The 26,799-nt window shown below is 32.1% G+C and overlaps 2 protein-coding genes across 7 annotated transcripts; one reads left to right on the forward strand and one right to left on the reverse strand.

Annotated features, from left to right (window-relative positions):
* Positions 1 to 6,432: 6,432 nt before the first annotated feature.
* Positions 6,433 to 16,850, reverse strand: LOC127260514 (uncharacterized). 5 transcript variants are annotated; one of them, XM_051288254.1, is made up of 5 exons: positions 16,521 to 16,850; positions 13,599 to 13,702; positions 13,374 to 13,487; positions 8,307 to 8,367; positions 6,433 to 7,247 (listed from the first exon to the last, which is right to left on the reverse strand). In XM_051288254.1, exons 2-5 carry the CDS (start codon positions 13,684 to 13,686, stop codon positions 7,124 to 7,126), a joined length of 387 nt encoding a protein of 128 aa, XP_051144211.1. In that variant the 5' UTR covers positions 13,687 to 13,702; positions 16,521 to 16,850; the 3' UTR covers positions 6,433 to 7,123. The 5 variants fall into 5 exon arrangements, 4 of the variants coding, with proteins under 4 accessions (XP_051144211.1, XP_051144209.1, XP_051144210.1 ...); XM_051288252.1 differs by having other exon boundaries at positions 13,599 to 13,856; XM_051288253.1 differs by having other exon boundaries at positions 13,599 to 13,751; positions 16,521 to 16,849.
* Positions 16,851 to 21,551: 4,701 nt separating this feature from the next.
* On the forward strand, positions 21,552 to 24,578 carry LOC127260983 (serine/arginine-rich splicing factor RS31-like). 2 transcript variants are annotated; one of them, XM_051289082.1, is made up of 6 exons: positions 21,552 to 21,668; positions 21,749 to 21,859; positions 23,167 to 23,279; positions 23,433 to 23,656; positions 23,752 to 24,114; positions 24,254 to 24,578. In XM_051289082.1, exons 2-5 carry the CDS (start codon positions 21,754 to 21,756, stop codon positions 24,083 to 24,085), a joined length of 777 nt encoding a protein of 258 aa, XP_051145039.1. In that variant the 5' UTR covers positions 21,552 to 21,668; positions 21,749 to 21,753; the 3' UTR covers positions 24,086 to 24,114; positions 24,254 to 24,578. The 2 variants fall into 2 exon arrangements, with proteins under 2 accessions (XP_051145039.1, XP_051145040.1); XM_051289083.1 differs by lacking the exons at positions 21,552 to 21,668; positions 21,749 to 21,859 and adding an exon at positions 22,710 to 23,038.
* Positions 24,579 to 26,799: the final 2,221 nt, after the last annotated feature.

A 26,799-nucleotide genomic window follows, 5' to 3' on the forward strand; every position in this document is an offset into this window, starting at 1 on the left:
TTGATATTAAGTTAACACTAGGAAAACTATAAATCTACATTAAAAAAGGGATAACAAAGCAGTAAAATGAAAGTTGTAAATCTGCCTAAAAAGCAACTAAAATTGGGTGGTCAGGGGAGAAGAGAATCTCCACTCCCCCGACCTTCTCTCTAACTAAGAGAACTCCCTGACAGGATTGAAGCTCTCAAGAAATCGACAGAGTAATAGCAAGAGTATATCACAGAGTATATGATATGATATAATACAAATGAAATATGGTCTATTTATAGAGTTTCTAGACCAACAGTTGACGGCAGTTGAGCGGTTATAAAGCAACAGTTGGGAGCAGTTGAAATGCTATTAAAATTATGAATAGTTAGTTGGTTGATCAATTGGAACTGCCATAACTCTTAACTTGCTCCCTCGTCTACGGGACTGCATTGATTGACACAGATTTTCCTCGCTTGCCTTGCTAGACTTAGTTTGGCTATAAGGCATATGCACAATTCAAGCGAAGCTATCATCGCTGGCCGGTAATGGATGGCTGACTGCTGGAAGATCCACACTTAATCGTTTCTTGGAACTTCTGGATCGTCGCTTTTCAGCGGTGAAAATCTGGCTGGTTGGCTCGAGCGTAAGTAGAAAGAGCATCGCTCGCCATAGCTGGCTGCACCCTCTCTCGTCTCATCATACTTAGGCATTTCTGATCTAGAACGTCGCTTAGAAAGACTAAAAATATCAATAATATTCACAAGTGGGCTTTGGATCATATCAAGCAAAAAAGATCAATAAAGTATGCCATAATTCAGATAGTTTGATGATTCCTACATAAAAATTGAGGAAATATACAGTTTTATCAATCGATAAATAAACAAAACTATGTATTACTTGAATTTCAGTGTAAAAATAATTACAATATCTGATTTATGGCGTACTTTATTGATCTATTCAGCTTGGCATGATCCAGAATCATTTTGTTGAGATTATTAGCGTTTTTGACCTTTTTAAGCGATGATTCCGCTCCAGAAAAGCTAAGGCATGAAAATTGAGTGACGGTCCACACCCGCTCAACAAGCGACATTTCCCTCGCTCAAGCCAGCGACCAGAAACCCACCGCAGCGAAGCGACAACAAAGCATTCCAGGAAAATACCTATGTGTCCAACTTGCAGCGGTAAAGCCATTCCACTGCCAGCCAGCGAGGAAAACTCCGCTTAGTTGCCTGATGCCCTCCAGCCACCTAGACAAGCGAGGAAGATCTGTGCCACTACATGTCAAAGCAAGCGAAGCGAGCGCCTTGGGAGTTACGGCTAGTACAATTGCTCCACTAGAATAACCGTCACTAACTGCCTAACTGCTTAGCGGTTGAAACGACTTCTCAATTGCTCGCAACTGCTGTCCCATCAGGCTATAAATAGGGCCAAATATACTTTGTAAAAATACTTCGACAGAAGTATATACTTGTACTTTTGCATTCTTCGTAGCTGCCTTCTTGCCTCCCGAGAGCTCCAACCCTGTAAGGGAGTTCTCAGCAGGAATGGCCAGAGGAGTTGAGATTCTTCACCTTCTCTGGCCGCTACTTTCCTACTTTCTAGTTTTAGTTTACAACTTTGATTTACATTTTTTGTAGTAATTCGGTAAATTTTTACTGTTTTCCGTAGTAAGTAATGAAATATCAGTTTTTCTTCATCATCAGTTCTTCCCCATTTTCACATTTGTATAAATCTGAGTCATAAAGAATCTTGAGTCGATGAGAAAGAACATAGAAGAATTGACTATCTAAACCCTGTTTAGCGTCGTATTCATTAACAGATTCAGGGTGGTTCAATGTAGTTAAGTATACGGGATCCTTGTCGGTCTGCCTAATTACTGATCTGAATTCGATTTTGATTAAAAAGAGGTAACAGAAGGGTAAAGCCACTAATGAGACATAAATTGGAATAATTAAAGGGGCATAGACACTTGTCTATTAGGCCACAGAGATTTCTAGTGATAGTAGAGTTTCTTACTTATAATGTTCTAATTCTGGGAGTCATTGAAATCTTGTTGTAAATCCCTTAAGGTCAAGTATCAATGATTTAAGTTCTATATAACTCTGTTTATATGATTATATTCATACCTCATGTCGCTCTCGTAATATATATATATATATTATCCTTTTAAACACCTTCCCCATTCGTTCATTTCATTCATGACAATCTAGCCATTTAGGAACGCGTATATCAGACACAACACCTCTTGGTCACCCTTTACCGCTCAATATATATATCTATATTTCGCACTCATCACCCTCGCTCATTTCCGCTCACGAACCGCTTGCACTGCCTTCATCACCCACCAATTTCGCTTCGTTCACCTCCGCTCAGCTTTTATCGTTTCCTTTATATTATGTCCTTCTAGTTTCAGTCTGGGCTCGCTCGTACGTGAGCCTCCCTATTGCTTTTTATGCCGCTTTTCACTAGATTAGTTCTTGATTAAATTTTGCGACTTAAAATTCTCATGTTCGACCTGGAAACTCACCAGTTAAAGAGTATAAATAATTATGATAAATGATTCAGGGTCTACAACTACATTATTTAATCTATATCTGACCATTCACAATAATTCACTCTACTCTTCTTTCGACCAAAAATTTCCTGTAATTGAACAACTACAAAAATCGCTTGTCAGTTATCAAGAAGGCGAAAGCACTTTCCAGAAGACCATTCAAACGGGGTCTAAGTAATCAATGAAATTTATATTTTCTCAAATCAATTATTCACGGAGTATAAATATATTTGGCAGAAAGTTAAATTAATTGAGATTTTAAATTTGAATTTAATTAAAGTCTTGTGTTGAATTGTAATATGAGCAAAATTAAGTTAATTAATATGTAATTTACTTAAAAGATAGTTGGGACGTAAATCCCACATTGGTTATACACATCATTAATGATGTATATAAATATTATTGTGATTGATTAAGATGATAAGAAGTGTAGTCAGACACGTCAGTACCAATAAGCCACACACGCACACCGTCCGCTCATCCAAACCGGATATAGACTCAAACACAGACACAAACACGGCACATACACATGCATGGACACAAGCTCAGTGTTGGGGTTGTGGGGCTTAAGACTTGGGAGTTGGTAACTATTGGGCGATGCCAAGTTTTGCACCGTAGTTCAATGCCCAATCCAAGAGTTATATATATATATATATATATTTTTTATCTCGAGATGAGCCCATATTTGAAGCTCAAAAGCAAACCCGGATAAGTGGCCTAAGTTGCAAGGATAGTATCTAAATGATATCTTATTCAATGGCGAGTTTATCCATTGCAATCAAGAACGAAATCAACTCCAAACGTTACATCGTTAATCATGGACAATTTTATGTAAATTGATCTCAGTGGTTTCTATTTCTCCCAAGTGGTTGAGCCTATAAAAAGGGTTGTCTCCATCACTGCCAACACACTAACAATCATATCCTTTCTTCTGATCTCTTTATCTCCTCCGGCCTGCAATAGAACTTCGGTCATTTTTCTCTACCTTTTCTAGCCAGTTATGCCTTTATTTTAGTTTTCCGAAGCTCTGATGATTTGATATGTCATTCTCATCGGAGAGAAACCACTTTATTTTTTGAAGTAGTACGCTTTGAACTGAAAGCAATAGCTGAGTATAACTAATTTGCGGAGAGAGGACTACCTCGACTCGGCTTAATTTGTTAATCATTTTTTTTTTTTTGAATGGATGGTCATCCTGTAGTAATGATGATCATACCTAGGGAGATTTTATGTATTAGTAGTGCTTGACGAACATAAAAAAACAACGGTTTCTGATGGAACAAAATATGAACATCATGGAGCAATTGAATAGGATTCAAAATCATGGACTGTTGCGACTTACACAGTGATTCCGGTGCTCCCCCAGTCCCTTGATGTACGTATCTTTTATATTTCGTTATCATTTTATATCATTTGGATTAGCAGAACAATTCATTGGTTGCATATTATTGTATTGCACTAAGTTTGACCTTATTTGCTTTATATTAAACTATTTTAAAGGGTATAGATCAATATTGTGATGATTTTTGGAATAATTTTTATATTATAAATTTATAATTATTTGGGATTTAAGAATTCAAAATAAAAAATAGAAGGGGTATGTGATAAATAATTTGCGCAAATATTTTCTAGGATCAATTCTATCATAAAATTATGGCTTAGAACTCGAAAATATTATGTCACAAATATAATGCGGAAAAAATGTAGTGACGTACTTTTTTCCTTCACAAATGCCGAATTTAATGTGGCAAACAAAGTTTAATGATGGATTTTTCCATCGCATATATCCCTCACAAATGTTTTTCGAGGAATTTTCAGTCATATATAATCACTAACCAACATAGTTATGAGGGATTCTGAATCCCTTGGAAATTTCCTTTTTACGTCCTTCAGAAAAGAAGAAAAAAAAGGATTCGCAAGAGAAACATATCATTTTAAATTTGCAATTTTTTTTAGTGTATAGGAAACAATATCTTCAAAAACTATAGAAGATTTCTATATAGGGTGTGTTTAGTTATGGGATTTCGGCCGAAATTTACTATGCATTATATTTACTGTTCAAATTCTTAACCTAAAAATCCTACTCTATAAATCCTATCCTCCTACTATTTTGTCCGTACTCTGCCATACCTCATTTTTTTTGTTTTTCATTTTTTAGTTTCGTCACTGAAAATTTGGAAAACAACATTTACTCCAGCCAAAGAACGGTGACCGTGATGGCGGCCACCGGTGGAAAAAGCTACAAAATTAAAAAAGAAAAAAGAGATAACAAAAATGGTGGAAGAAAAAAAAAAACTCACCGGAGGTTTTTGTAGGCGGCGGCGGACTTCGTCTATAGAAAAAGGGTGGCGGCACAATATAGAAGAAGGAAGGGGGAGAAGAAGAAGAAATAAAAAAAAGAAAAGAAGGAAGGTAAGAAGACACAAAGGGGGAAAGGAGAAAAAAAGAAATGGGGGTGGCGGCGGTCAGGAGTGTAGTTTAGGAATTTTTTATTTATAAATGTCAAATCAAATTATATTTTTTATTTATTAATTATATTTTTTAATAATATTTAAATATTAAAATATTTAAACTATCACATCACTATATTATTTTTAATAAAATAATAATTTTTTCAAATATAATCATTACAAAATTCAAACCCTTAATCAAACAAACGTACAAAATCATAACTTCAAAATCTTTACAAAATCCAAATCTAAAATCCAAACCTCCAAACAAAAACACCCATAGAAGACTTCCATGGTTGTGGTGTATGATTTCCCATCCCAACATCAATGAGGCTAGACACATATTTGCATTGGTTTTTGAGTCTTATGATACCTAACAATGCTTTGTTGTTTAACAAATATACTCTACTTGAGTTGATGATGTGCATTTATAGTGATTTGGGAATTTTCAAGGAGATATATAAAGATCATCCATGATAAGGAATTCCACTTTCCTTGGTGATTTCTTGATTAGTTGAAAGCTTGAGAAATAATTAACATTTGCTCAAAATTTCATTGAAGTTAAATACCAAGCCATAGCTAACTCAGGTAATAAAAATTAATGTGGATTCAAAGTTTATTGTCTAAATCTAGCATTCAATATTTAATTGTGCCCCAACTATTATGCGAAAATTAGCATTATTCAAATCAACAAGAACCCGATATACCATGATTATACTAAACACTTCGCTTTCGCCATTTTGTCCACAAGAAAGTTTAGGCAAATACGTTGTCATTGATTATATATCTTTACAAAATTGTAGGAATCTCCTAGCAACTTATGATGATGTGTGGGGATGTCATAATCTTATTCCTACATAGTATATACAACCATGTACCTTTAGCATATATTCTTTAAAGAAGACAATTAAATATTTGCAATTTTATACATTAGTCTTCAATATGCTCATTTTTGTTTTTACTATATTTCTATTAACAAAATCAAAGCAAAAAAATAGCACATAAATCTATCGAGAGAAGTGAAAAATACTTACACTTCAAGTCATATTTATTGCCAAAGAAGTTGGCGTACAAAGGATGTGTATTTGACATATAACTTACTATGATCACAAAGGATCCGAACATGCTAAGCAACAAACGAATCAACTGTAGGAAAACCACCGTGTTCTCACAGGAACAGTCACAGAAATTCTCAAAGAAAAAAAAAAGAAACAACATATAATCAACACTTGAGAACAATACAAACAAATCAGTGATGATTTGATGATGCAATGTGAATTGTGCATAAAAAGGTGAGAGAGGATTAGATTATGGTGGTGGAAAAATTGAGGGAGGAATGGAGATGCAGAATGCTAATATAACAACAACAACAATAACAACAACAACAACAACAACAACAATAATAATAATAATAATATTGTTGATGCAACTTTTCAACAATAAAAAATAAAACCCGAAAATAAAAATTATCTTCAAATTTGATAACATAAAATACCTGAGATTAAGAATGCCTAGACACCGTACGATACATAAGTAAAATAAGAAAAATAAATACTACATACTGTAAAAGTAAAATGGTGATCCCCAAAAGAAATTCACTAAATTTGATGTCGATTGAAGATGGTTTCTTTAGGTCATGAACAGACCTATTTAAAACCTATGTCAACCGCCACAACCAAGTCGTGCCTTCATATCCGCTCGCCGGTTGTAACTTCTCTCAACCGTCTTAGAACTGCTTTTCGTCCGACCAGCACACCTGCTGCTACGTCTCCTCTTGCCCGTCTTCCACTTGTTCGATCCGCTCACCAGTTGTAACTTCCCTTAACCGTCTTTTTAGATGGATCATAAATCACCATCCGACTGAAAAACCGTCTGGACCGTCTCATCTTTCTTCGCCCGACCTTATCTTGTCCGACCTCTTTATCGGCCGTCTCATCCTTCTTCGCTCAACTTCATTTTGTCTGACCTCCGTATCGGCTGTCTCATCCTCCTTTGCCCGACTTCATCTTGTCCGACCTCCTTATCGACCGTCTCATCCTTCTTCGCCCGACATTATTTAGGACCCTACTACCATTATCAGGCCTATTGGACTATACATCAATCCAATTTATAAGCCCATTCTCAAGAAACCCTATACATTGGTTTTTTCTTACTCAACAAATACAATATACCTATATATAGACAAGTCCAATAAACCTATCCAGGCCCAATGAGGGTGATGGATCACATCTTTTACACGCTTCTTCATTCTAAGGGCCACCATTTGTATCAATCTGGAATTAACCAAGTAAATGATTACGTTTTAAAAACCGAATAACAAAGTCACTATCTAAAATTTTAATAAGTAGGTCTGATCATTATTGTCAGATGCAATAAACTTTGTTGACACAATTTTTTCCGTGATGTAATCCCTAAAAAAATGACAATGCACCTCGATGTGCTTAGTTCGTTCATGGAACACTTGATTCACATCAATTTGAAGAGCAACCGTTTTGTCACAAAAAAAATCAACAAATGAGTCATGAGTAACATGCAAATCCCAAAGTACACCAATCAAAATAGCCTATGCACAGGTTGTTGTCATTGCTCTATATTCTGCTTCTGCGGATTAACGTGATATAATAGATTGTTTCTTACTTTTAAAAGAAACTAATGAATTATCAAGAAAAACATAATATCTTGTAACTAATTTTCTAGAGATAGGGTATAAGGTCTAGTTAGAGTTACAATAAGTAGGAACATGTAAGTTTTGAGAATTGGAGAAAAAGCAAACCTTGTATGAATGAACCTCTTAGATATTTTAGCACATTTAGAGCAACGGTCAAATAAGATTTCTTCGGTTTATGCATAAATTGGCTCAAAACTTGAACATGAGAAAGCTATATTAGGTCTAATGACATAGATTGACTTACTCACAATGTTATAAATTTCATATTCTCTTCCATGGGAATAAGGGTTGCTTTACACCCTAATACTACAAACTCAACTAGGATTTCCAATGTGTACTTCATTTGACAAAGCACAAGTCCTTGTCTGCATTCAATAGCCTATAATCCTAGGAAGTATTGAATAAGTTCAAGATCTTTAATTTTGAATTTAGCGTGCAAAAATTTTTCGAAATGAAGAAGAACATCAACATCATTTCTAGTGATTAAGATATCATTAACATATACAAGAGCAATAGTAAGCAAATCATTCACACTTCTAAATAATAGAGAATAATCATGCAACGATTGTGTAAACCAAAATTAAAGCATGACTATTTTTAATTTTTCATTCCATTATTGCAGTGCTTTCTTTAACCCATAAAAGGATTTTCTCAAGAGACATACCTTGTCTTTGAATATTTCCGGATATCCTTGAGGAGGGGACATTCATACAACTTCATGAAACCTACAATGCAAGAAAGCATTATTAATATCTAGTTGAAAATTCTTCCACCTATGACTCACAGCTAAGGAGATAACAATAGAACAATAACCATTTTCACCACCGGGGAGAGTCTCGTTAAAGTCTATTTACTACTCTCTTTGACTAAATCCCTTCGCAACAAAGCAAGCCTTGTAGTGTTTAGCAGTCCCGTTGAAGTTATATTTAACTTTGAAAACTCATTTATACCCCACCAACTTTCTATCCATGGCACGCTTCCAATTGGGGTCAAGGAAGGCTTCTTTGATAGAGGTAGATTCTAAGTGTTTGTCTAGACTTACTAGAAAATAGGAGTTAGTCCTACTAAGAAAGTTAGACACTCTGTAAACATTCTGTATAGGATGAGAATCAGAAGCTTGACCTATCAAAATTTTATAATCACACAAGTAAGGAGGAAGATGAAATGAAAGGGTCAAGAGGACCTTCTTCTACTCTCAACTGCCTCAGATGTGCTAGGAACAACAACTGTATCTATCAAAATGTGAAGACCACTTATTAGGTTCGACCGGAGGTTTACCCCGTGCGTACTTTTGGGTAGCGACTGCAGGTTCCCAAGTCGTAAAAAAAAAAAAATTGTGAAGATCACTTACAGAATTTGTGTAATATCTATAAACAAACAAATTGTGTGTTATTTTTGAAAAAAAAAAAAGAAAAACATATTTTTTCAAAGAAATTAATATATGACTTTATCTACACAATTCTTTATACCTCACATAATATTTTTTTTAAACTATGTTACAAAACAAACACACCAAACAATATATTATTGTTTAATAATAAGCAATTTTAATAATATAGTATATATATTTTCTATTTTTACTAATAAATTAAAATAGGAGCCAGTAGATTTATAAATAAATACATAAATCAATTATAAATATTTTTTAACCAACTAAAATAACATATTGGTTGATTGTAAAACAATATATATATATGAATAAACACTAATAATAAAGCTAAAGAATGAGAAAATTGATCATTCATAATCATAAAATAACATAATTAAAAATACCCAAAATAGTACAACTTAAAAAACACGAACATAATTTAATTTGGAATGAAATATAAGATTAAAACCCTAAATTTCTAATCCTTCAATTTTTAAATAAAAGATCTCTAATTTTCAAAATTAAGAAAAAAAAAAAAAAAACCCGTCCAATATTTTGCAGGCAGCAAGTGAAGAAGAAAAAATATTTAATTGAAACTATCGGAGTATTAAAATTTTAGGATCATAGTTAAAATGGTGTGAACAAAAAAAAAAAGAAAAAAAAAGAAAAAAAAATTTAAAAACCGTTCTAAAGTGAAAATCTTTATAGATTCCTCTCCTGGTGTGGAATGAATTTGGGTGTATAGTTAGTGTCTATGACTAATAACTAATCTTAAAATTATAAATATTATTAATTTTAATAATAAAAAAAAAACACACACACTCTTTTAAATATTATCTATTTATAATTTGAATTTTTAGGTGTTTTATAAAAAATATTAAAAAGATTATCTTTATAGAAATTTTATATATATTACACTTACATGAAATTGACTCCATTCTGCATTAAATCCTAGGTGGACGATCATTCGCTTGGTCCAAAGTCGACTTTTTAGTTTTATAAAAAATTTAAAAACCGTTCTAAAGTGAAGATCTTTATAGATTCCTCTCCTGGTGTGGAATGAATTTGGGTGTATAGTTAGTGTCTATGACTAATAACTAATCTTAAAATTATAAATATTATTAATTTTAATAATAAAAAAAAACACACACACTCTCTTTTAAATATTATCTATTTATAATTTGAATTTTTAGGTGTTTTATAAAAAATATTAAAAAGATTATCTTTATAGAAATTTTATATATATTACACTTACATGGAATGGAATGGACTCCATTCTGCATTAAATCCTAGGTGGACGCCCATTCGCTTGGTCCAAAGTCGACTCTAATTTTAGTTTTAAATCATTATTGCATAGGGCTTGAATTACGTTTATTAAATTGATTTAATTTGATTTGTTTAGCATCAATTCAAATGTAAATATCTAACTATGAAATTATGAGTGTCAAGAGTTTAAAATCTTCCAACATCGTTTGATTTTACGTGTTATACTCCATCCGTCATGTGATTCTGTTCGTTTGACCGGGCACTGATTTTAATATAGAAATGTACTTTTTTGACTTTTTGTACTTTAAGTACAAAAAGTACAGGGACAAAATGATCTTTTTTAGTACAACATAAAATAGTGATAGAAGTAACTACAATACTTAATTTTTTAATTATGTAAAACATGTTTAAATTTTCTATATTCAAACCAAAAAAAATGAAAAAGAAAAAGAAAATCTTTTGTTACATAGCCGCAATAAAAATTAAATTTACTTTATTTTTTTTAACAGTATACAATCCTATATTAGTGCAAAAATTTTCCCCCCAAAATGTAGCAAAAATAAGAGCAAAAAATAGCCTAGAATACACTAGGATCTTAAATGCCAAAAAAATAAATTTCCATCAAAAAATCACCATCTAATTCATTTCCGACACATATGGATTAATGCCAAATAAGTTCCCCCCACAATACAACAAAATTAAGAGCCAATACCAGTCTATAAATACCCAACATTTTTACATTAAATACAATTTTTCAAATCAACCATTCATAAAATCCTTTTACTAAAAATATGTTCTTCCCCGTTAGAAATTATGGAGCAGGAAAGGGGAAAGGTTTCAAACCTGAGAGCTGAGACAAAAACTTTTGTGGCCCCAATTTCTTCTTGCACACACCAAAGACAGAAAGCTTAAACAAGGAAGGATCAACGAGTGCACAAAAATGCTAGCGATCTCGAGGTGTACAGTTTCCAGCATATGGAGGGCAAGTAAAGTTAAAATTAGTAACGGTGAACCTATTGTTTTCCAAAAAATTGTGTGGTCACAACATGCAGATAAAAAAAGGTTTGATCCGGTGATGTTTGAAAATATTCCTTTAAAGAAACGGTCAAGTGCATGTAAGTAGACATGTAGTACAAACCTCGGTGAAAAATGGGCATATTAGGCCACATAGCAATGCTATACATCCCGAGTTAACCATAGACAACAAACTATGTAGGTTAAAAAATTATGTTTGAATGCTTTATTTTACAAAGAAGAAGAGAAAATATTCACATTCAAATGCATGGACAATGTAGTGCATATAGACGAGAAATGGTTTTATATCACAAAAGAGTATGATAGGCACTATCTCACCCCTGAAACACCCAACCCGTATAGATCATGTAAGAGTAAGAGATTTATCACAAAACTTATGTTTTTATGTGCTGTTAGTCGACCTTTATACTCAACCAATGGAGAGCTACTTTTTGATGGGAAATTGGGAATATTTCCCTTCACAAAAGTAGAACCAGCACGACGAAACAACAAAAACAGATTGAACGGCACTCTTGAGACCAAACCAATTGACACTATCACAAAGACAGTCATAAAAGAATGCCTTATAAACCAGGTGCATATATATATATATATATTCACTTTCACCTATTCATCATATAGTGAAAAATGGGACAACCCTTTAAAGTCATTTATTTTCATACATGCAGCAACATATTTTCATTTCACACAGACACTAACATAAATTTCATGTATATTTTGAATATACATTTCAGGTATTACCAGCAATAAAAGCAAAGTGGCCAAGTCTAGCATCGAAAAACATCAATATTCAACAAGATAATGCAAAGCCACACATTCAAGATGACATCCAGATTTTAAAGAAGCCGCATAGTCTAATGGATTCAATATCCACCTTGTATGCCAACCCCCTAACTCACCGGATCTTAACATCAACGATTTAGGTTGATTTAGGGCAATACAAAGCCTACAAACATAAACATCATCACACAGTGGATAACTTTGCATGTAACGTGCAATTGACTTTTGAGGGGCTAACTCACACAACTTTGAATAATGTGTTTCTAAGCTTGAGAGCCTTTATGATACAAATTGTAAAATGCAATGGGAATAACAATTACAAACTCATACACATGAACAAAGAGAGAATGATTCGTGAAGGCACACTTCCAAGAAATTTAGACGTTGAAGAACAAGTTGTCAAGGATGGTTTACAGTTTCTAAGGTTGCCCGAGAATGAATCAGTAAGTGGAATAGATATAAATCTTTTGATGTATGAAATGTTATATGCTGAATGATATCTGAAATGCTTAGTACATAAGGTAGGAAAACTTTAGTTTTTGCCAAAGCTATATTTTGAGTTAGAAAATACAATGTATTGGTTTTTTTGTGAAATTTTATACGTACTAAATTAATGAATGACATCCAAGGATGAATGCAAGAAAGGTTTTGCAATTTTGATTTTTTAAACTTGAATTCGAGAATATTTTGAAAATAATCATCCTTCAGGCAACAAAGCGCCCTCATCATAAGGATGAATGTAGCAATTAGTCTCCCAAATATGCATAAAGACATGCTGATGATATAATGCCACTTTAGCAACTTAAAAAAACATATTAATGATGCAAAAAGCCAAAAGCCACCTACAATAGTTTTTCAACTGTGGCCAACAGATGGGGTTGCTCCTAATTAACCAACAAATCCCTCACATTTGATGGGCATTAATTATAAAAAAAAAGTACGATATTTTCAGGCATCAAGTAGAAACTTCATTTATCTCGGTAAAATTGCTAAAACCATGCCAACAAATGCACAAAAAATCCCTTTCCCAGAATGATTGGATCATTGGGCAACACATAGGGACATATATTAATTAAACATACCCCACATCAGTAAGTAGAATTATCGCATTAGGCACCTAAATCAAGCACATTCCCACAATGAGATCCCTCAGCTTTGGGTGTCTTGGTCCTCTGAAAGGGCCCAAAATTCTCGAGAAATTATAAGTATACGGGGGACCATCAAGCAAAGGAGCAACAACAACATCAACTTCATGATTAGTAATGGGTAAAGGAATTATACCAGCCCGAGGAGTATCAATATTTTGGTGAATCATATTTTCTAAAGTTTTCATCACTACTTCATCCGAATCGATCGCACCCACTGGATATGGGCCAAATTCTTTGCCATCATACCCTTCCAACAAAAATCACAAGAAATAGAAACAAAAAATTTAATTATTGTTGTTATTCCTTAAGTGAAACCAAAAATCAGTTCAAATAAAAATATGAGGGCACAAGAACAAACCGGTTTGTGATGAAGGATGAGAATCGAACCCCCCAGTAGAAAACAACAACGAATCCGGCCAACCCACCGCCAACTTGGCCTTCTCCATCACCTTTTTGCCGTTTCTGGCGTCGACAAGGTAATAGTTGTCCAAATCATCGATTTTTTCTTTCTCTTCCACAAAAGATATTAAATCGGAATTTTCATCCATGAGATCAATGAGAAAGTGCGAGAGAAGATTCCGAAAATAAAGACAACCAGTGAACAACTTCAAACTGACTGAAAAAATCACGAACGACGGCGATGGAATAAAGCTCTAAATCGCGATGGAGGTGAACGATGGAGTGAGAGAGAGAAATGAAAAATAAGGGCTGGGTGGGTTAATATATAACTGGGTGGGTATAAATTAATTAGGTTGATAGGATTAAATTTAATTTTGGTTATTAATTTATAAAGTGTATTTTAGGATTTCTAATTAGCGGTGTTTGATGAGTGGCATTTTTTTTGTAAATATATAGAAACATTGAGGATAAAAATTAAGAAGGGCTGGTGTACTTTTTTACTAAATAAAATGTGAGAATATTTTTGGATGATAACCAAAGAAAGTGAGCAAATTATTAAATTTTGTCAGAAATTTATCCAGAACTCACTAAAAATATAATAGTAGTCAATTCATCCGTCATAAAAAAAAAATAAAAAAATAAAATAAAAACACAATTTTCTCATTTTGTCAAGCTTAATTTATTTAAATTTGTTTGAATATTTTTTCAACCGAAAATTCAAATGTGATTAATTATTATAATTGAAAAGGTATGCTTAACTTTTATCTGTTATATAATCTCGACTCACATATAATACTACTAATAATAATAATAACAACAACAATAATAAATAAATAAATAAATAATTTTATTTTCGTGGTGTAGGTTGAAAAGGCTACAAAATATTTCTTTACTATCTCATAATGGATTATATTTTTCGACCCCAATCAAAACTTATAAATCTATAGGAATGTGTTTATTTTGAATTTTTTTATCTAAATATGAAGAATTATATCAATAATATAAATTAACGTAACCATCTAATGTTTTTTATATAATAATACTAAATATAAAATGACTGATTGATTATTGACCACATTTAAAATGAGCTAGAATAGATATTTGGATAACGCCTGCAGATTTCCACATCATATATATATATATAAAAGAAAAAAAAAAAGAAAAAAAAAGGTTATTTGGGGGCCAAAAGATTTAACTGGAATTTGAACAACTCCAATGGCCAGGCCAACCTTGTATTACAATAATTATTATTATTGTTATTATTATTATTATTATTTTATTTGGTCTGGGTGAAGAATAAAGTATAGTTAGTTACATCATCCATTCCATTCGTAGGGTCTATTATATTATATTTTATATATACATATATATTAACTTAAGCAAACAAAACAACTTGGAAAGTGAAAAAGAACATGCACCGTGAGATTCATCAATAATTGCACATAGTGGAAATGCCTTTTTTGCTTTCATATGCCTCTAAAGTCCTTATAAAGTGTTCATGTTGTATTTCCAAAAGACCTGATACTATACCTCCATAATTAATATATGTAAAAGAATTTCTCTATTTATTATTTTTATTATTATTATTATTATTGTTGTTGTTGTTGTTGTAAATAGAAAAAAAAAAAGAAAAAAAAAGAAAAAAAAAAGTAAGAAATGAAAATATTTTGATTTACCTTTTCATTATTGCGTTGATTTGACAAAATCAACGGCGAACTGGGTTTCCGATACAGTACGAATTGACTATCCATGTAACATCAATTTTTAATGCGATTAATATTGTACTCTGTGAAATAAAAACTTGTACTCTGTTAATATTTTAAACTTGTACTTTTATAGAAGTGTATTTGGTACTATATAGGATGTATACTATATTCTATTAAAGTATATATAGTGCTCTATAGAAATATATTTGTGTTTTATAGAAGTATATCTAATGTTCTATATAGTATAATATTATGTTCTATATTATATTTTATGTCCCCCAAATATCATCAATTCAAAAGTTTATAAAGCATCGATCAAGAATTCAGAAAGTATCGATCACAAGTCTAAAAAACACACATTTTAATTATAAGTGAGGAAATGGAAGGTTCCCTTAAAAAGGGGATACAATACCAAATAAGGGCACAAGATGGTAATCTGGCTAAACTGAAGGATGGGGCATAGGGTGACCAAACGAGGAAAGTATAGCTGCGCCCACAACTCAAGGAACCATAATGGACTAGGCCATACGGGATCGCAGGAGGATGAACTGGAAAGCTTATCTAGAAAATCATTGATACCATGATACAATAAGCCTAAAAAGTACGAGGCTAAGCCTAGTTCCACTCCAGACACTATAGCGGTCACTACCGGTTCAACCTCTCGGACTAGCCCTTTTGAGGCACAACACGCGGAATATTTACTAAACCAAAACAAAAGAAAGACATTGTTTTCAGAAGGGTCTACATCATCTGATAGCTTATTTGATGCGAGGAATTGGTTAACCATGGTGTTACTATCATAAGCCACTAGGATGTGTAAATGATCTAATGTAGAGGACGGTGATAAAGGAGGCTTGGCCCCTTTCGAGGGCGAACCGAGGATGATGACTACATCTAATACAGTGGGAGTTAGAATTCCGAATGGAAATACAAAAATATTAATGTTCGAGCTCCAAAAGCATAACAAAGCTCTAATTATGAGGTTATTGCGGGATAAAAGGTTAGCACATAAAGGTAATATATCTCGAATCCCCTAAGCATGCCACCATTCATAAAAAAAAAATGACCTAACATATCCATCCAACCCTTAAAATCGACGGTATCACTAGGTAGAATGAATATTCATGAAGGAAAATTATCAAGTTTGAACCACGGTTGGGCTAATAAGAGCTTACCCTCCCCGTTGAAGCACGCCGGACTTTGCTGAATCAACGTCAAGAAATGCACGCCGGAGTAGTCGCGGTCAAAATCCGAAAGTGAGTGATTGGACGGCTCTATTAGATGAATAAAAAGGAAAGGTGCAAAAGTTAGGGTTATGAAACTTGGGGAGAAGATTTGAAAGAATGTGGAGATTAGGGCTTCGAGTAGGGGAGAACGATTTTTATCTGCAGAAGAAATTTTGAAGCGATGGTGGAAAGATCCGAGAGGGAAATAACTAACATATGGTGATTTTTTTTATGTGATACATGATTCGTGCGAACCAACTTATTCAAATCAAAGGACTTTAACAAAATTATCCGGACTACAAAGTAATTCTGTCTAGATAATTTTGTGGGGGGCATTTGTATCCATCCAAATAATAAACAAGTGTCGTCCCAGTGCACAAGCAATCTAAGGTGGATAATGTGTGGCCCAACAATGCATGTGGCCCAATAGTCCGGCAGGCTTAGGAACTCATGGCGATTGGGCCTACAGATTCATCTAGCCCATTAATAAACTAGCCCAGCTTAATTTGGAAGCAGCCCAATGGAGACAAGAAAATCTGGTCAAAAGTGGTTTGAAAGTAGATTTAAATTGTTTGAGAGAATTTACGGATAAATTTTATCCAAACAAAATTAAAAAAATAACAAGATTCATAGAAGATCTGACCAGAAATGAGGGAATTCATTCATTTTTTTAAACAAATTTTTAAGAAAAAATTCCCTGTAATTTTTCTTCTTGAACATCGTATTACTTTCCCAAATTTGAATCAAATTCCAGTTTCTTTTTTCAGTCTTTTCTTTGACAGTATTAGCTTTATTTTTGCCTTCCCACCATATTAATAATTTGAATATCAGCCTGGATTCTTTCTTGAGGAGGCTGGAAAAACCTACAGTTAAATCAATTCCGATAGATTTTTCTGATTAATCCGTCGATGACGATTTTTTACGACAACACTAATGCTATGTAGGAAATGAGGCCAAAGTATACAATGATGGAAATGAAGATGACAAGAATGAATATGAAAATAATAATAATAATAATAATAATAATAATAATAATAATAATAATAATAATGTATTTTTTTATAAAAAAAAACTAATGTTTTTTTGTATTTTTATTTAATAATTTGAATATGTTTTTATTTATTTACAAGTGTGTTTCATATAAGTTTATAAAATTATATAAATCTGTTATAAAATTGACGGGCTAAATACAACAAATTTTATAATCCAAATAATGTGAAAGATTAAAGAGACACAAATTTACGTGGTTCGGGATAAATCCCTACGTCCATAGGCAGAGACATAAGAATCCACTAATCAAAAGGAATTCCAAATGCAATATATCCCAAAGATCACAAAGAATCAAACAAACATACCCTTCACCCAATTTAACCAAATAGCATACCATGATCGTATAGCAAATCTCATAAATTCAATCTTCACCGAGTATGTCAATAATGTCACAAAATGCCATCAATCATCGATTTTCTTCTCTTGGTCAAAGACAAAGGCTGCTCCGAAGAACTCCATAATTCAATTTTCTTGGCCTGCCTACTCAATTCAATTCAATTCATATATATACACATTAGAGTTTAGGATGTAGATTAATTTTGTGCTTAATTTTAAGCCACAAAATAAAAAAAATTCACCTTGACTTGAAATATCAAATTCCAAAACAAACGAACTCCATAATGTCGTCTTCTCCAATTCCCCTGGGGGCACTCACATACTCCATAAACTGATCATTTCTAGACCATGTATCAACTTGGATGCCACAAATGATTTAACCTATATATATTTATTGGGTTATCAATAATGGAGACCTTTTCAAAATATTATGTTGCAAATAAGGCCAAAGAAGCATAATCTACTCGGACGGGCATGATCTGAATAATGATTTGATGAAGAATTTGTAGAAAGTGATGCAGAACATATTATTGTGCTACGCTGAAGTAAAGACCATTTACCAATTTTTCACGAATTGCATATAGACAACCTCTAGAAACCCTTAGAACTCCACATGCACATGCGTACTTACAACCAATTAAATCAAGAGTACCTAAGGAAATAAGATTATTCTTTAACTCTAGAACATGTCGAACTCTAGTAAATATCCTCACAATACCGTTATTCATTTTAATTCAAATTGTTCATATTTCAACCACCTTACAGAATGCGTCGTTCTCCATCGACACAACTCCACCTTCAACTGAGTAGTACGAGGAGAACCAATCTATGTTATGACACATTTGATATGAACAACCTGAATCAAACACCCAATTGTCACCAAGTGACCCATTTGATATTACATGAACTTCTGCATTATCCAAATTCTCCTCGGAAAAGCTAATGAAATCATTAGCATTTTAGGAGTTAGTAATACTATTCTTTTCCTCGAGTTTCACACATTTATCATTCTAGTGGTTTTTTTCTTTGCAATAATTGCATTTGTTCTTACCAATTCTAGATTTAGATCTAGATATGTCTTTGTTATTCTTCGAACATGTTGTACCTCGAGTAACCAAACCATCGGCTTGATTATCAATAAGATTTTCAGACACTTGCTATTTCAACTCTTTAGAATTCAACGATGCTTTCACATCTTCCAAAGAAAGAGTGTTACGACCATATAACATTGTATCAACAAAATATTCAAATGACCGAGATAAAGAACATAACAAAAGAAATGTCTGATACTCATCATCAATCTTGACATCGACATTCTTCAAAGACATAATAATCTTGTCGAAACCGTAATAATGATTTATAATGAGCGTACATTCCCTCATACGAAGAATGTTGAGTTGTTGCTTCAAATAAAGTCGTGTAGTCAATGACTTTTTCATATATTGCGCTCTTCCTTATTTTCATCGGACAAATGTTCCGGCAATGCCTCTTTTTCCTTACTGCCGCCTTCAACAAATCTTGTTGAACCAATAAAGCACACATCTTAATACGCTATAATCCAAAATAATTTTTGCTATTAAAATTTTCAATTTCGAATTTTCCGCCGTAACAGTCGGAAGCATCCAAGATCAATCCATTGCGCTATAAGACAATCCAAGCGGAACCAAAGCTTTTATACTAGTTTTTTTATAAAATCAATGGGCAAAATACGACAAAATATTCAATCTGAAAAAATGCAAAAAATTAAAGAGATATAAATTTATATAGTTCGAGATAAAATCCTACGTCTACATGCAAAGACGGCAAGAATAACTAATTCAAAACATTTCCAAATACAATATAACCCAAAAATCACCAAGAATTAAACATACACACCCTTCACCTAATTTAACCAAATAGCATACGATATAAAATAGCAAATCCTATTAATTCAATCTTCACCAATTATGTCGATGATGTCAACCATCATCAATTATTCAGGTATGTTTCTTTTGATAGGTTTGAAAAAATTTTGATTTGAGTTTGATATTAAAATAATATATAATGGGATATTTCATGAAAAAAAAATGTATTTTTTTTTCAAGAAACACATAATCCAAATATATAATGGGATATTTTATGAAAAAAATATTTTTTTTTCAAAAAAAAAATATAATCCAAATAGTAAAAACTTGAGATTTTAGTAAAAAAAAAAAAAGAAAACCCTAAGTTTCTTCTCTTGGGCAAAGACGACAACTGCTCCGAGGAACTACACTCCTCAATTTGATAAGTTGATTTAATAATAGTAGTTTTGAGGATGCAGATAAAGATGAGAAAATCTGCAAATAATAAAAGAAAAGTAGTTTGAAATTTTATACAGCATATAAACAAAAAGGTCTATTAGTAAAATTATAACACTAAAAAAATAAAGTTAAAACCATAACTAAACCAGCCAAATTAAGGGGTTGCCTCTTTAAATATTTTATTTTAGTGTTACAATATCTCAATTTTTTTTAACTAAAATAATGATTCTATTTACTCAAAAAAAATTAATAATTTTAAAATATTATTTTTTATATAATTAACACAATTCTCCATAGCTAATATATAAATACATCAATTAAATACATAAATAGGTGTGTTTGATTGAGAATTGAATTTTGAACTGAGATTTGAATAAAACCATCTTTAAATTCCTCTATTTTCTCTAAATTTTTCAACAAACGGTTTTTCTAAATTTTAACTCCGAATATTCTTTATTTTTTTTACAATTACATAAAACTTTATTTATTTACAAATTAACCCCAAAACTAATTTTTCATGAATTAAAATTTGACAATATAGGTAATTTTCAAAATAAAATAATAACAATACTTTAATTTAATTATATTTTATGTGAAATATTTTATGATTTAAAGAAAGGAAAGAATTTTTTTTTTTGTTTTTTGTGATTCTGAATATTTATAAATATTTGTACTTGAGTTAATTTTAATTTTATGTTATACTAATATTTATAATGTTAATTTATTATATGTTATGTAATATTTATGTAATGACACATATATTTACAACAATATGAATATTTTTATCTAATTTATTAAATAATATAAAATTAAAAATAAATTAAAAATACAAAATATATAAAACTTAAAAATTCAAGGACTAAATTGCCAAAAATGAACATTTCCTCCATTTTTTGGAGGAATGCAAAATGGGAGGACATTGTAGTTCACTCTAAAATTGGAGTAAGAAATGGATATGGTCAAATAAAAAATTTTAATAGAAATAATTTTATGATTTTATATAAGTAAATGTTTATGTGATATTTGAATATAAATTTAATTTTTTTTATAATATAAAAAAAATATATTTAATTTGATATTTTTTTTAAAAAAAATTATATAAATAATAAAAAAAAAATTCAAAATCCTTGGAACAAACACATCCAAAAAGTCACAGCCAACAGTTATTTTGAAAAATAAAAACAACAGGCCCTGTAATTGTAATAATAGGATGGATTGATTCTGGATAAATGGGCTGGGCTTCATAGACTGAAAGAAGCCCATGAGCTTGGTGAAACAAACTGGTCTGTGTCACCCACCCACTCATTCACCCTATAAAAAAACCTGCAGGCACCCCAGCACCTTCTGGAAACGCCTTTCTATCTACGTCACCGTTAAGCTAAGCTAGGGTTTCTTCATCCTCCAGTCTCTCGCTCGCTCGGATTCCAAGGTGACCCTTCTTGCTAGTCCAATTCCATGCCCTTTCAACATTTTTGAGTTTGTTTCTGACCCCTTCTAGTCGGTTACCAGCGAAGATGAGGCCTGTTTTCTGCGGCAACTTTGAGTATGAGACTCGGCAGTCGGACTTGGAGCGTTTGTTCTCTAAATACGGCAGAATCGAACGTATCGACATGAAATCTGGTAAATACTACTGAAGGTTTTATGCTTCGCGCTTCTTGTTGGTTTCAACTATTTAGTTTTTCTTCTGTTGCTGATTTTATTTAACCCCACCCCCCCCCCCCACCCCCCCAATCTTTGATATGGTTTATTCTTGTGTGTGGGAAAAAGAAATTGCTGAAGCTACGGTGGAGAATTTCTTGCTTTTGTAGTTCATACTTCATTGTTTGCTCTTTCGTTCGGTTTTATTTACTACCCCAAAACCCAAGGGAACTAATATATTGAGGAAAGTGGCGCTGCCTTGGAAACTTGTTTTCCCACTGCCCCCATGCTCCCACGGTCAAGGTTTAACACATGACTGCTGTTGCCCTTTTACATCCTTTATAATTTCTAAATGGCTATGGTTATCATGTCTTGTATTTTCCATTCATGGTGGATTATTGCTGACTAATGTATTTGTTAGGTTTGGTTAAGAATTCAAGTAGACCACTAGTAGTGCGTGCTGGTCTTAACAAATGTGAAAAGTAGTTCATTGTAAACGTGGAATTGAGGAGCAGTTAGATTTCTTAATGAGATGGTTGTGGTGAAGGAAATGTAAAATATATAGAATCTGGAAGGTTTTATCTCAAATAAAGGATGTTGCAGGAAATATATCCATGGAGAGTGAAATGGCAAGAAATTTAAATCTTTATAGCAGGTGTGCATATTTAAGTGTTTGTTTTGACGCAGGATTTCTGCTAAAGGAAAATGTGCTTCTAGATTGGCTTGCCATCTTCTCTGCAATAAAAATCTCTAATGCAAAGGCAATCAAATCAATCTACTTGCCAGTTCTCCCAGAGTTGGAAATGTTCTACATCTCTTTCACTTAAACATGCCTAGAGTTGCCAATTCACTAGAATGGATGGTGGGGATGAGTTCATCATGCTTTGCTACCACTAGTGATAAGGGATCAATCAATGTGTCATGCGATGCCAACCTCACTAATCATAAGGCGATCAATGAGTTCTATGATGCCTTGCCTTGTCTTGCCTTCCATTTACTGAACCTCTCCACTGTGAAATTGGTGAACCATGCTTACAATGACTACTCAACTCACCATGGACTAGCAATTTTGCCTTCATCATTAATCATCTTTCTTTACTTCAATCAATCATGCAAGGCCTCCACATCCCTACTTTCATCAGAACCTTCCAATGTTTGCAGGTGTTGTAATTTATTTAACTGTTCACAGGGCAAAGATTTTTCAGTTAGCTGATGTGACTGTTCTCTCAAGGGGTGCTCTGTAATTTTCTTCTGTATTATCTGATACTGAGCTGAGTTCTTTACATCAGGATTTGCCTTTGTTTACTTTGAGGATGAGCGTGATGCTGATGATGCAATTCGTGGCCTTGACAACTTACCATTTGGGTATGATAAGCGCAGATTGTCAGTTGAATGGGCCAGGGTATGTTATGTTTACCCTCTTTGTCACATTTCTGTAATAGCTGTTTGATTTGGAAATGAATCTGTTGATTTTGGTTCCTGTGATAGGTTTCCAAGTATCTTCGGATTGAATTTTTTTCTATTGACAAATCTGTATGTGGTATCGATTTGCTAGGGTGAACGTGGCAGGCATCATGATGGGAGGGGAGGGAACCAGAGACCCACTAAGACACTTTTTGTAATAAATTTTGATCCAATCCGGACTAGAGATCGTGATATTGAGAGACACTTTGAACCTTATGGGAAGGTCCTTAATGTCCGGATCCGTCGGAATTTTGCATTTGTGCAATTTGAAACTCAGGAGGAAGCCACAAAAGCTTTGGAGTGCACCCACATGAGGTTTAGACTTTGCAATTCCATTTTTTTTTTTTCACATTGCTAGTTTTTATTTTCCTTGATGTTTAGGCTAACATGCTTGGTTTGTGCATTCTCAGTAAGATACTGGACAGGGTGGTTTCTGTTGAATATGCTCTGAGGGATGATGACGAGAGGGGGGGTGGGCGATATGATAGCCCACCCAGAAGGGAGTATGGAAGACATGATAGTCCTCCCCCTCCCCGAAGATCACCGAGTCCAAGATACCGGCGAAGCCGAATTAGCCCTGATTATCGGAGACCGCGCAGCCCTGTTTATGAGAAATACAACGGTCCCTATCCAAGGGCGAGGAGTCCCGATGGTCCGTCTTATGGGGGCAGGGGAAGGAGTCCCCCCAATGGCCCATCATATGGGAGGGCTAGGAGCCCTGAATATGATAGGTATCGGAGGTAGATGCTGCTGGCTTGGCTTCATTTGGACTGGTATGTACGTATTTTTACGAAATGTTCGATTAATTATGTATTTAATTTTTAGTGGGAAAGAAGGTCTTGTCTGTCTGATTATGTATGTTGCAAATGGTAACAATAATGTTGGTTCTCTCTCTTGCTGTTCGTTCATCAGGAAGGGAAGGGGTCGGGAATCTGTTAAAGCAGGGGAACAGGGAGGGAGGGAGGGAGTAGTAAGTAAGTAGGAGAGTCTGAATGGTTGGTGAATGAATGTGTTGGTTTGTTTTGTTAACAGAAAGACTATTCATTCAGTGACTATAGATATATATATGTATCTGTATTATTATGGAGTGGTTGGTTTGTTGCTTGGTCGGTTTGTTTGTTCATAGACAGACACATCTTAGTTGCTGATGATGTTATGTACTAATATACTTTTGTTACTTTCTTATATGCGATTAGATGTGTCTGTTATGAATTATAATTGTTGGCGTGTTACATTACATCTAAATATGCGTTGGGTTCAAATTTTTGGACAAGGGAAGGAGAGTTCTTCTTTTACTACAACTAGGTGGATCCGGATGAGAAAGAAAAAAGATTTATAATATTTTCATTAAATTATTTATATATTCTCAATATATTCTTTTTGTGGGATTTTATTTTGGTTCTATATTTTCATTTTATTTTGGTCGTTTACTTCCCGTCTTCTTTCTGTTATTCATATTTATCGAATGCGTTTTGGGAGTGTTTGTAATGTGGTTGTATACAAATTATATTTTTTGGATATTTGATTAAAATATTCAGTATGTTTTGAATTTTATAATGGTATTTGATTTTAAATAAATTTTCAATTATTTGGGTTGATATTTAAAATATTAATGTTTAAGATTTAATTTGATTTTGTAAGTTATTCAATTTGAAAATTTGTAACTAAAAATATTTTACAATAATATTAAGATAATTTGATTAAACAAAAGTTGTATGTAAATAACATTTTTCTAAATTGACACAAAAAGATTATCTGATTTTAATAAAAATAAAAATATTAATTGTAGTTTTAATTACATATATGTATTATATATTTTATATTGTTTATTAAAGTCCCGTTGAATGAATTTTTGGTAGGAGCTTTTAGCTTCTGATTTAAAAAAGAAAAAAACATTCTACTTGTTTGCATTGTTTTCTATCCATGTACAAAAGCAAAAGCCGTTTTTAAGACAATATTTTTCTAAGAAGGGCAACTTCTCAAATCACCAGGAGCACTTTCCGATTGAAATTATTATTTTATCTTTAATAATAACAATAATAATAATAAAATAACAAATAAAAATATAATATAAAAATAATTAATTTATATATAATATAAATATACATATATAAATATATTATATTTTAATAAAAAATTAATTATTTTTAATTTATATGTTATACTATAATTAAAATTCCAAATTTAAATAAAAGTATATAAATTTTTTAATTATAATGAAATTATTAATATAATTTATAAAATTTTTAAATATATTTTAATTTAATATTAGATTGTAAATATTATTTTTAATTTATATATTATCCTTAACTTAAAATTTTAAAATATAAATAAATAAATTTTAAAAGTATATATTTTTATACTATAACTTAAATTTTTTAAATATAATTAATAAGATTGAAAAATGAATTATAAAAGTTTTATATAAAAAAAATACTATTCTATTAACATTGTGTCCTTTTGAATAATTTTAACCATCTGTTTTTATAAAAAAATAAAATTGTTTAGATATAATAAAGTTGAAAATGTTTCTTTTTGTAAGCTGCTTTTATACATATTCATTCAAACACAAAATCGAACCGCTTCTTTTTTTTACTTTTCTTCTTCAATCCAAACTGGGCCTAAATCTATGTCAATTTTTTTTCAATAAATTATATAATACCCTATTGTATTTTAGTAAAAATGCATAAAACACCTCGTGTTTTATTTATTTCGTGAAATCCCTTGTGTTAATATAAAGTTTGCATGAAACACTTTCTTGTCCAAATATGACGTTTGGTTCTAAATAAAAACCTAAATTACGCAAGTTCTATATAAACAAAGAACGTAGAATATTTTACATATTTTTTTTAATAAATAAATAAATAATTAATTAATTAATCATTTTTTTTATAATTTTTGGGAGAAATTATTATCTGATTTTTATAAAAACTATAAGAATAAATAATTTATTTATTTATTATATTCAAAAACTTATTTAAAATATTTTTTATTTTTTATTTGTATAAAACTTGCATAATTAGTTCTTTATTTAGAACCAAATATCATCTTTGTACAAGAGAATGTTTCATGCAAATTTTATATTAACAAAGAATTTTACGTAATAAATAAAACATGTTTTTATTTTTTATTTTTACTTGGGTCACTTGGATTAAAATCCCTCTGAGCTAACACACATTTAAATTCAGTCCTCTTTATTTTCAGAGTACACTGCACTTCTTACTTTTAATTTCAATTTACACTTAACTCTCTAGTACCTATTTTACCCCTGAAATCACAATATAATGTAACAAATTTTGTATCTACTTCTGTTAATTTTATATAAACCTACTTTATCTAATTACATACCCCAAGATTATCCTGGTGTACAAAGAAAATGTCAACTCATGTGCCTTGATTTTTATTTATGTACTGAAATTAGTTAAAAAAAAAAAAAAAAAAAAACTCTAATAAAACCC

This window comes from Andrographis paniculata, unplaced genomic scaffold (genome assembly GCF_009805555.1).
Source record: "Andrographis paniculata isolate CXL003 unplaced genomic scaffold, ASM980555v1 Contig62END, whole genome shotgun sequence".
Lineage (NCBI taxonomy): Eukaryota > Viridiplantae > Streptophyta > Magnoliopsida > Lamiales > Acanthaceae > Andrographis > Andrographis paniculata.

Bases quoted from the DNA above. Each gene is read 5' to 3' on its own strand.
- LOC127260514 (XM_051288252.1), bottom strand. From the start codon at position 13,788: ATGGATGAAAATTCCGATTTAATATCTTTTGTGGAAGAGAAAGAAAAA. The intron at 13,488-13,598 runs GTTTGTTCTTGT...TTTTGTTGGAAG, and splicing joins TCATCCTTCATCACAAACCG to GGTATGATGGCAAAGAATTT. The intron at 7,248-8,306 runs GTATGTCTCTTG...GGTTAATTCCAG, and splicing joins CGGAAATATTCAAAGACAAG to ATTGATACAAATGGTGGCCC.
- LOC127260983 (XM_051289082.1), top strand. From the start codon at position 21,754: ATGAGGCCTGTTTTCTGCGGCAACTTTGAGTATGAGACTCGGCAGTCG. The intron at 21,860-23,166 runs GTAAATACTACT...TCTTTACATCAG, and splicing joins ACGTATCGACATGAAATCTG to GATTTGCCTTTGTTTACTTT. The intron at 23,280-23,432 runs GTATGTTATGTT...TCGATTTGCTAG, and splicing joins TGTCAGTTGAATGGGCCAGG to GGTGAACGTGGCAGGCATCA.